The sequence below is a fragment of the Aulonocara sp. 'chitande type north' Nkhata Bay genome, linkage group LG2 (assembly GCF_057382095.1).
Source record: "Aulonocara sp. 'chitande type north' Nkhata Bay isolate Kocher_YH1m ecotype deep benthic linkage group LG2, A_spYH_male_GT1.1, whole genome shotgun sequence".
NCBI lineage: Eukaryota > Metazoa > Chordata > Actinopteri > Cichliformes > Cichlidae > Aulonocara > Aulonocara sp. 'chitande type north' Nkhata Bay.
In genome coordinates this window covers 969,389-980,707 of record NC_141345.1, presented here as the reverse complement: position 1 = coordinate 980,707, position 11,319 = coordinate 969,389, and the positions used below count along the sequence as shown (strand labels likewise).

General features: G+C 38.8%; 1 protein-coding gene across 2 annotated transcripts; it reads right to left on the bottom strand.

Moving 5' to 3' along the window:
* Positions 1-2,389: 2,389 nt before the first annotated feature.
* On the bottom strand, positions 2,390-5,920 carry LOC147337162 (E3 ubiquitin-protein ligase TRIM21-like). 2 transcript variants are annotated; one of them, XM_086262121.1, is made up of 3 exons: positions 5,794-5,920; positions 3,968-5,624; positions 2,390-3,111 (listed from the first exon to the last, which is right to left on the bottom strand). In XM_086262121.1, the coding sequence occupies exon 2, from the start codon at positions 5,620-5,622 to the stop codon at positions 3,988-3,990; it is 1,635 nt and encodes a 544-aa protein (XP_086118247.1). In that variant the 5' UTR covers positions 5,623-5,624; positions 5,794-5,920; the 3' UTR covers positions 2,390-3,111; positions 3,968-3,987. The 2 variants fall into 2 exon arrangements, with proteins under 2 accessions (XP_086118247.1, XP_086118238.1); XM_086262112.1 differs by having other exon boundaries at positions 2,390-5,624.
* Between the last annotated feature and the right edge of the window lie 5,399 nt (positions 5,921-11,319).

The following is an 11,319-nucleotide window of genomic DNA, read 5'->3' as shown; positions in this document are numbered from 1 at the left end:
CATGATGACACGAGAGGAAAAGCGAGGAGATCAGCAGACTCCCACACAAACAACAGGGATATGTAACAAATTACATCTCAGTGTTTAGCTGTTGCTGAGATATTGCAGTTTGAATTAAAATGAGGGCCTGGCTGACCAACGGACACTGCCATTCCTATTAGTGTAAATATAATCCAGCACAATACATTATGAGACATCAGATGTATCTGTTAATTAAACTCATTTTAAACAATTCAAGCATTTAAGACAAAGGGAGGCACCAGTGTGGTTTCTATTCCAACAATACTGTCAGTTATTGTAGTTGCCAGGGATACATATAAATATAGGTTTTAATACTGGAAAGTAATTAAAATACTGTGAACATGTAGCTTTTCATTATTCATTCTTGCACTTCTCTTCACTATCATCGCTTTTCAAACAATGCAAAACAAAGGCTGCCTCGGGGCCTGGCACAAACTGCTTGAAGTGTTCTTTTTCCATTGGTATCAGCATTTCACAGCCATCCAGGATGGCCGTCTCTCTGCACTGCTGTTGTGGCTGAATAAAAGCAAGTGAACAGAATGAGCAGTTAAAAGCCTGTTGTGTGTGTTTAAAGAAAACTGTGTGTGTGTAGATGTGTGCCAATGTGTTTCTCCTGGTGAAAATTCACTGGATCAATAACAAATACAGTGTGTTCTTGTTCAGCTTCAAAAATTTGATTGTGCCTTTTTTTGCACACTCTCTAGGACTAGTCTTTTAATTTGAAAATGCTGACAGGAACCTGACATTATCTGTTTCTCTTGAATTCTTTTTCTTGGGCATTCAATCAACAGACATATATTAAAGGCAATGGAAACTGGATTACTTCCGTATGCATTTAAAGTGCATCCATCCATCCCAGCTACCATAGTGCAAGACGCCGTGTACACCCTGGACAGGCCACCAGTCTGACGCAGGGCTAACACAGACAGACAGCCACTGGGACTCATATTCACACCTATGGGTAACTTAGATTAACTAATTAACCTAACCCGCACAAACACAGGGAGAACATGCAACCTCCACACAGAAAGGCCCCAGCCAGGTGTCTGCTTGCAGGAGTACCTGTATATGAGATGGTCTGTATATTTTAAACCCAGTGCCCTTTAACCACGAATGGTGTTGCAGTATGTCACGTCATAAGACTTCATTTGCAGTTAACATGTAACTACTGCACTATGGTCTATTCCGTTTCATTTGTTGTTACTAGTCATGTGAAAATATCAGACTTTTTCTTTTGTATCATTTTTTTATTGTTGCATCTATTTATTTTATTCCTGCTGTAATAATGGGAATTTCCAAACTGTAGAATCAATAAAGGCCAGCTTATCTCATCTTCATTTACTGTTGTACTGTTATTAATCATAATCCAGTGGTTACAATTTATAGTTACATACACATACACGCACACTAGAATATGAAGTAGCTGGGAAATATATGTTGGCACATTAAGCACAAGCTCTCTTAATTTTGAAAGCACTTTTGTTTATGCTACTCCATCTTAAATAAAATATCGAAGTATTGTGTCTGGCAGAAAAAAGCTGTGTTTTCAATCCAAGTGATTTTATCATGCAACACGAGCACATTTTGGAAATACCATGCTGTCATTTGGAGCACAGCACAGCTGTGTATGTGATAACTATTAAAATCTTATCCCTGTGTTTGTGAAGCGCAGAATTAACAATATTTGGATTTTTCAAATTACTCCAGGGGAGAAACTTGATGCTACTTTGGAAGTAGTGGCTACAAAATTACTAAGTGTATGATGTGGGAATGTAAAACTGTCAAGAGAGTCTAATTTGTGTTTTCATTCTGCAAAGTGACAGATGCACTTTAATTGCATATTGTAGTAATTCAATTTTCAGTGCTTTTAATATCTGTCAGCAGGATTTAGTTTATATAAATGTTTGTTGAGTGAATGCCTAAAGAAAATGTAAGAGAAACAGATCATAGTGTGCATGCTTTTCACAGATTTCACATATCATATGCAGTACAACTTTAATTTATATATTTTATCTTATTCTTCCCAGTTAAATTTACCCTTCATTCTAATTTGTGTTGTACAGTTATTTCATTTTTAACCTTAATTTATATTTTATTCCTTCCTAGTTAAATTTACCCTTTTTAATTTTTCATATTTATTTCCTATCTTATTCATAGCCTTTTCCTTTTTTGTTTTCTTTAGGTCACGAGCAGTTGTCCAAGCATTTCACTACATATCGTACTGTGTATGACTGTACGTGACAAATAAAATTTGAATTTGAATTACATGTAATATCTAATCATTAAAGGAACGACAAAAGGCAAAAGAATTTAAAGTGACATGTTCAACAACTGTTCAAAAATCAGTCATCAATCAGTCAGTTGATCATTAAATATTTTATATAATGTTTTGGGATCAATTATTAAATGTGTATCAAGTTGGTGCTTCAAGAAATACATAGACATAAAGTTAAAATTCAACATTAACAAGCAGTCAAACAGTCCATCCAGAAGGTGAATTGATTGATCTCTCCTACAGTAAACCTCTTTAGTGACCAGACTATAGACATTATGGCAACGTAGTATAGAAAATACACATTTATAAACTGTGATTAAAAAACAAACAAACAAGTTTTTAAAGCGATAAGAGAAAACAGACTAATTTATACATTTCATTTGCTCACATTTTACATTTTAAACTCTCTCTAAGCAGCTTTTGCAGAGCTGCACCTTGTGTGTTCTGCTGAAAGTTTACATCTTAATTCACTGACATTAATCGATGGAGAAATTCATTATTATCTAGCATCATGTGAGAGAAACTGACCATCATTTTATTTCAATGGATTTTGTATGCTATTGTTCAATTCAATTCAATTCAATTTTATTTATATAGCGCCAAATCACAACAAAAGTCGCCTCAAGGCGCTTTATAGATACAGAGAAAAACCCAACAATCATATGACCCCCTATGAGCAAGCACTTTGGTGACAGTGGGAAGGAAAAACTCCCTTTTAACAGGAAGAAACCTCCGGCAGAACCAGGCTCAGGGAGGGGCGGGGCCATCTGCTGTGATTGGTTGGGGTGAGAGAAGGAAGACAGGATAAAGACATGCTGTGGAAGAGAGACAGAGGTTAATAACAGATATGATTCAATGCAGAGAGGTCTATTAATACATAGTGAGTGAGAAAGGTGACTGGAAAGGAAAAACTCAATGCATCATGGGAATCCCCGGCAGCCTACGTCTATTGCAGCATAACTAAGGGAGGATTCAGGGTCACCTGGTCCAGCCCTAACTATATGCTTTAGCAAAAAGGAAAGTTTGAAGCCTAATCTTGAAAGTAGAGATAGTGTCTGTCTCCTGAATCCAAACTGGAAGCTGGTTCCACAGAAGAGGGGCCTGAAAACTGAAGGCTCTGCCTCCCATTCTACTTTTAAATACTCTAGGAACAACAAGTAGGCCTGCAGAGCGAGAGCGAAGTGCTCTAATAGGGTGATATGGTACTACAAGGTCATTAAGATAAGATGGGGCCTGATTATTTAAGACCTTGTATGTGAGGAGCAGGATTTTGAATTCTGGATTTAACAGGAAGCCAATGAAGGGAAGCCAAAACAGGAGAAAGTCATGTTAAGTCATGACCCCAAAATTCAGATGCAACAGATGTAACATGCCTGAAAAAAATTCTGAACACATTACTTTACAGTACCCCTTACACTGCTACAGCCACTTTGGCTCATAAAGACCATTTATTTAACCCTGAAACATGAAATGCTTCAGAGTATCACTTTTGCACAGAGGGCAGCAGATAGTGAATGTCTTAGGGACTGCATAGACATGAAGTTGTCTGTCTTCCAGGTGACACATTATGACACACAGTGCTGACAGCGATGGAGGGAAGAAACAAAATGACAGGCTGCAGTTTTAGAGGGGGGAAAATAGTGTTGGAATCACTCGCCAAGTCCAACTCACCATGTCAATCCCTTCAAACCTCACTTGTTGTTTCTGACAGGAGTGATGATCAGCGGGGCTGAGTTTTCAGCCCCATTAGTAGCACACGGACTGAAGAAGGGAAAGATCTTCTCTGTGAAGTTACATCCAGTAAAGGAGAAGATGCTAGCCCTCGTGTCCACATCATAAAAGGAAACCTGACCGTCCTCATAATCAACAAACACCCCGATCTTTTCAGGTACCTCCGTCACATGAAGATTTACAGGAGGGTCTGTATTGGCTGTGAACTCGTTTCCCTTTCTCAGCCAAATTGTCCAGTATCCATTCTTTGGACTCAGTCTTATGTCCCCCCTCCTGTTGATGGATTGCTTTGCAACTCCTAAGTCCCACTGTGTTTTGTCTTTTACTTGAACCTCATAGTAAAATCTTCCTGAGGCGAAACCTTCTCTTGCCAAGACATTGTGAACACAATCAAACCTCTCTGGGTTCTTTGGGACACGCCTCCTTTGGGTTCCCCATGTGACTTGCTTCCCATCTTCAGAAATATAGAGATAAGAGTTTGCTGTGTCAGGATCCAGTGTCAGTTCCACAGCGTGCCGCCTGACTTCTTTAAAGTTGGGATCACAGAGCATCCTTATTTCTCTTGTGACTGTTGCCTCCAGCGAGGCCATAACTTCCTGCATTTTAAACGGGTCGCAGCTAAGAGTCACATCAGACCAGTCCTTTACTTGAGGTGGAATGATGGTAAGTGAAAGGTAACTTTCAAGGAATCTGAAGGGGTCGTCTGTGACTGAAATGTTGTCAAGCTGCTGGCTTTTCTGGGTTATTTGCATAATTTCACCGTTCAGTTCATTAATTAAGCCGTCTGCCTCTGCTTGCTTTTTTCTCTGCTTTGTCTCAATTACATCCGCTAGCTCAGCTTGGCCTCTTTTAATGTACTCCACCATAGCAGTCATGACATGTTCACTGCATGACAGTGCCTTCGCTGCATTATTTTTGTTAGCCTCCAGTGAGCGTTCAATTTCCCAAATTTTCTGCTGACGTTCATCGATCATCTTATTCGCGTCTTTTTTTTCTGATTCCAGCTGGTCTTTCCTCATTAGAGCCTCCTCCTCTAGAGTCACTATCTTATGCTGTTTATGGTCCCTGTCTTTGCAGGAATCACAGAGAAACATTTGATCCACGCTGCAAAACAAATCTAAAGGTTCACCGTGATATTTGCAGATCCTACTCTCCAGGTTTTCAACCGGGTGAATAAGCTTGTGTTTTTTTAAGGCCAAAAGTTTCTGATGAGGCTCGAGATGTATTTGACAATAGGACATCATACACACTAAGCAGGACTGCAGGGCTGGGCGCCTCGCCCCGGTGCAAAGCGTGCAGAGCACATTTCCATTTCCTGATTCTTCTGTGATATTAGCAGACTTTTCTTGAACTGATTTCACGAACTTTGCTGCCATTTCGGCTATGAAATGATTAACCCGAAGCTTTGGTCTGATGTTAAACTCCTCTTTGCACAACGGACATGTTATTAATGGATTTGAGGTGTCCCAGTAGCCTGTGATACAATCAATACAGAAATTGTGCCCACAGGGAGTTGACACCGGTTTACTGAACACACTCAGACAGATGGAACAATGAAAATTCTCCTCAGCTATTAGACTTGCAGGAGAGGCCATGTCTAGAAGGAAAGATAGTGAAAGTCAGTAGAGTTTCAATATTAACTGTGAGATTACCAAGAAATTGTTTGTCTTTAAAATGTTTTCCTAACTATCTGACCACCTGCCTAACCTATAAGACACGACCAAAAGACAAGAAACTTGGAAACTTAAAAAAAATTGCAAAATTACCTGTTGTATCAAGACTTTACTCGACTTCCAGCAGCATAAAAGACCGTTAAAACTGTGCAGCTCTTTTTTTCCTTTTAGTTTCTCTTTCACAGGTCACTCTGAGTCCACTCCCATTTCCTCATCTTCCTGCGACAAGTTAACCCATTGTGCGCACAAATATAGAGAGCATATAAATATATATAAATATATAAATCCCTTGTACTTCTGTTTTTAGTGGTACAAATAATCAGCTTTTATTCTGTTTGGCATACTAGTAAGATATTTAGATAGGTGTGTACTTAGCTATGTGGGCGCATGATGTGGGCGTACGCTGCATGCGTCATCTCTCTCATATCCTGTTTCCGTGTTCACGGTTGTGTATTTGTGAGTCTTTTCTGTGTAGATGTGAGCACATGGTGCAGCTTCAGCAGCTGATAATGAATTCAGTGACTGACTACCAGTGTGCCGTGTAATTAAAAGGGGTTTAGACTGACTAAACAATCAGGAGAATTATGGACACTAGCAAAATGAATGTGAGGTCAGAATGGAGAATGATATATACTGACACACACACACACACACACACGTACCTATTACGATCGTCTTGAGTCTCGTCTTATTCAAGCCTCGACTCAATGCCCTGACTACCATAAAACATTTAAATGACATTTGAATCATCCAGTGTTTCCTTTGATCGGGGGCTGAGTGAAACTCTAGGACCCAGCACCTTAGCTTCCTCTGCATGATCCAGTGACCAGTTCATCACAGGATGAGAGTCAAAGTCTTTTCCTCCCTTCTTTTGTTTCTTCCCCATTATCCCCATTGCCCCCAAAACCTCCACCTCCCACTTGACTCATGTGGCTCTAACATTGAAGGCATTAATAACAGATCACATGAGCTGAATGTTTGAAGACACAGACCTCCCTATTAGAATTGAATCCCTCTTGCAAGGTGTCTGCCCTGTTTTGAACTCAGTGTAAATCCAAAGTAAAGGCCTTGCCTCTACAGCACACCCTAGAGTCCAAGACAAAAACTGTAATACTGACTTAATGCTGGAGTACTGCTGTGCTATAACAGAACATTACACTAAAAAACAAACAAACTAAAACCATAGATGGTGTATCAAAAAGAAGCTTCCAATTCCAAAAGGCTTTCCTTTTTAAAGTAATGGACAAAGAAGCTGGCAGTAATTGCTAAAATACATGGCAATATATGAAGTGTTAGACACAAAACAGTGTTCACAAGTGCTCAATGTGTCTCCCTCCAGATGCACAGCATATGTTGTAATGGTAACATTTGTGCAATAATTTTGCAGCAATTTGCACAAAATTCTAAGTTTGTTACACCAACAAGCCACGACTTGATTCCAGTCAGCGGGATTTGTAAATCTGATCTATTGCATCATGGCTGCATCAAGCAGCGAGGAGCATAATCTGCTCCATAATCTTTTCCAAATTAGGCTATTGTTGTTTACTTCAATAACACAAAATGGAGTAGTGAGCTGTCCTCAGTGTGTAATCTTAACACTATTTTGAATTTGAAACCACAGATAGGAAAGGTTTAAATAAAATTAAGGCTTTAAGATCACATTGTTTCCATACCCCGCCCCAAAAAGTCACCATAAACCCATTCATATAAAGTAGCACTCTTTTCAAAATAGACCTACTATGACCACCCATGATCAGCTCCATTTTTTTTTATCTTGGACTGGCAGAGTACCTTTTGTGAATCACAGCTCAAAATAAGGCTTATTTAGCTTTTACTGGGCTTTGGTGCAGGCTCTGTGTTCAGCTTTGATGTGAATCAAACCATTTGAACTCCTCTACATTTCAGGCAGCTCTCTTCTCTTTGGCTGTCCTTCACAATCAAAAGACTTGGACAACAGTTTTGCTGTCCTAGCATCTAGAGCTTGGTACCTCAGATGAAAACACTACAGACATCCCCTCACTGACACCACAGAGAACCAAAACTAGAAAAAAACGGAGCCTGTAGAGTAGTGTGGATCGGCCATTAGGCCACAAAGAAAATGAGCAACTGCCATTCTAACAACACGTTACAGAAAAAAGAAACAGAACAATAGGTAATTTAACAGATTTAAAAAAAAGAGAAATAAAATTTGCCATGTTGTCTATAGGCTTTATGTACAGCAGCAATGCTCAAGAGAGGGAAGAAAGAAGACACTCTATTAACTCCATCATTCTAGTTTGTTTACTGCTTGGTCAGACCTGAGGGTTGTATTATTTTCAACCCCCAGACACAACACTACTGGAGGGAAGATAAATAATTAGTCATGAGATGAGTTTCTCCCTTCATCCATCAGCCTGGGGAACATGGCAACCCTAGGAGAACTGAAGCCAAATGAGAGTCCTCTCCCTGCAGTGTTTTTGTTCCCCAGACACTGTAGCTTTAGATTTACTCTAAGAGAGCGTGACTTTGAAACACTCAAAAGTTTGCAAGGATGACTCCATCTTTGTCAAGGTGTTCACAGATTAAAAGGAGTGCTTTAATCTGAAATAGGGAGACGAAATGCAACTTCATCAGACTGCGCGGAACAGTAGAAACAGTTAAACTGAGTGTAAAATTTACTTATATCTTTTTCGAAGCAATTCCTGCTATTGAAATCTCAGACACTAATGCATTTACTCTTAAACTAACATACCGCACAGAACATTTCTCATCTTCTTTTCTGAGTAATTTGACAGCGAGGAGGATTTTACGGCCTGTCATATAGGAAGCCATGGAGAAACGTGGGACACAAGCTGTTAAGTTCTATTAAAGATCATTAAATGGCACTCTAAAACCAACACTGAGGTCCCACCTGAGTGACACCACAGGAAAACCTGCTGGTAGAGGAATACATTACCTGGAGAATATTTTCAATATGTCAGAGTGTGAGACGTGTCTCTGAGAGGCGAACGTTTTTTGAATTGTATTTGCTCTACTCTCCTGCAGTGAAATCTGACCAGATATTTTCTTAAACCTCAAGTGGTGCATGGAGATTTAAAGCGTCAAAAAGCATTTTCCACATGTAAAGACTGATAAGCTATTCTATCTAGACTCTTATTCATTAAACGGGTTGTGACTGTTGGAGTTACACCACTATCTAAGATAGCCTCTAAACAACAGAGGAGTTAGGTTCTCTGATAGGCTCCTTCAGCTGTTGAATAATTCATGTGTGCCATTTGCCAGACTCGGGATCCGTGACTGAAATTAGACAAGGACTGAATGATTGAAGATTTAATGAGATAAATATTTCTGATGTTTCAGTGGTCAAACAGTCCTGGTAGTTTGCTGTGTAGGTGGGGCTGAGCACCTACATATTAAATAGATGAAGAAAATGAAAATGTTTGAAAGGGAAGAAGTTGAGATTTGATTTAATTTTTATAGCACCAATTCGCAGTTCACGTTTTATACTATAAGGCAGGGACTGCAAATATTAGACTATACAGGAACTGGAACCACCTATGAGGAAGTGCTTTGCGACAGTGTGAAGAAAACCTCCACTACAAGCAGGCTCAGGGAATATCAGCCATGTGTTATGACCAGTCGGGTGTGAGGGGAAAGAGATGAAAGAGACAGGAGAATAGAGTGCCACAGATTCATAATTTCTCATGATAAAGGATTTATTCAAAAATAAAAATATTTATTTAAACTAAAAATATTACAAATGTAATAGGAGAAATCCTTAATAAATAAATACAGTAAAATACATATTATTACATATAAATTACAGAAACCTTGATGACACTATAGATACTACTGTATACCTTCCTGTATAGCTTTAGCCTAATTTTTTGTTGTTTTATATTGCTTAAACTCTACTTATCAAATAACCAAATGATAAAAAATTCCAGTATCCTCATGAAGATCAATAAGTGCAGGTCAAACAACACAGTTTAGTTTAATTTCTGATTTCTTCTCCTTCATTTCTTCTTTCGCTTACCTGCTATTTGATCTCCATTTTTTTCTTTTTCCATACTTGCACCCTTCTGCTTGTTGCGTGGTACCAACCTCTGAAACCCCTCTTCGGTCCATACAACTCTCTTTTTCAGTCACTCTCCACAGCTTCAGCGACATGTAATGACTCTGAGCTGCAGCCTTTCCTTGGCTGTCACAGAGGGGCTTTTAACAAGGTCCTTCACTGCTTTTGCTCTTTCCTCCATACTTTACCATGCTGCCATCACTTCCCCCTCTTTCCCTCTGTAATTTTACCTTTCTCCGAGGGTAAAGTGTACAGGTGCCTGAAGAAATTGGAAGTGGTTAGAGCATTTTCTGCGTCTTAAGTAGAAACCTACATATTTCTTAGCCACCTTCAGGCATTAATGAAGACAGATTGTTTGAATTTGTTTGATCTGCACTCACATAATGAATACAAGGATCTTATATTTTACTTAAAGGTACAGTCAGTCATTTTTGTTTTGCGTTTGTAAATTAAACAAAAATAATATTGGACTAAATATACATGTCAACCTGTGTGTTCTGGTAAACTTGGAATTTATCCATTAAAAATATATAGGAATAGGAACTACTTTCCAGTAGCTTCCATACTGCTCCAATATCTTGAACACAATGATTGAGATGACATTGTTGTTCTGCCAAATCACATTTTATGTGGCTGGCGACTGGCTACATCACCCCTAAAAATAACTATGGTAGTATTAGTAGTAGTAATAATGTATTTTATTGAATAAAGAGGTAATTTCATCAGTGATGTAGATTTAAAGCACAGTTGAACTGAAACATAGCAAACATGCAAACTGTTCTGATCGAAGCAAGGATGTTGCTGTGATTTGCAAAGTGTCTGCATATTTTCATTTGTTCTCTAAATAATGTCAACAAAGTAGCTGATTTAGCCGTAATCACTCAAGACTACCAGCTAATTTTGGCTTCCTGAGCCATTAGTCTGCTGGCACATTGCTGGTTACCAGCAAAGGAGTTACTTTATTATTTTAGGTTGTTATATTTTTCTATTGCTATTCTAGTCGAATTGGGCTTCAGTGTGTATTCACAGTACAGCTCCAGTTCCAGTTGGCAGGAACTCAAAAGGATGCTACATGTCGAAGACCAGCAGCAGCTTGTATTCAGTTTGAATACTGAACAAAATTATTACGGATCAGTTTGTGCCTTTTATTGGTTTGTTAATTCTGTAAAACCAGGCGAGTAAACGGGCAGATGGTGAAGTTAGCTGGAAAAACAATTGATATTTTTTATTTAAAAAGGTGACATGAATTTCATGGGTGCTTTCCAGCAACACACTTAAAAATCTCAATGGATATTCTGAAGATCATATTCACTGAGGTTTGCAAATATGAAAAGAGCTGACTACATTTTGAAGTAGTAGATTCCTTTTATATTAAATGTAAGTCACTGTACGCATGACATTATGACTTGGGGCTAAGCCCCTCTAAGACTTTGAAGCTAGATTTTCAAACATTCTTAGGATTAAACCTTTGTGTTTTATTGTCCAGGAAGGGGTCAATGTAACCAAAGAAGTGGGAAAGTAAAGGACAGAGATGATGCGACTGACATATTAAAATATCATCCTCT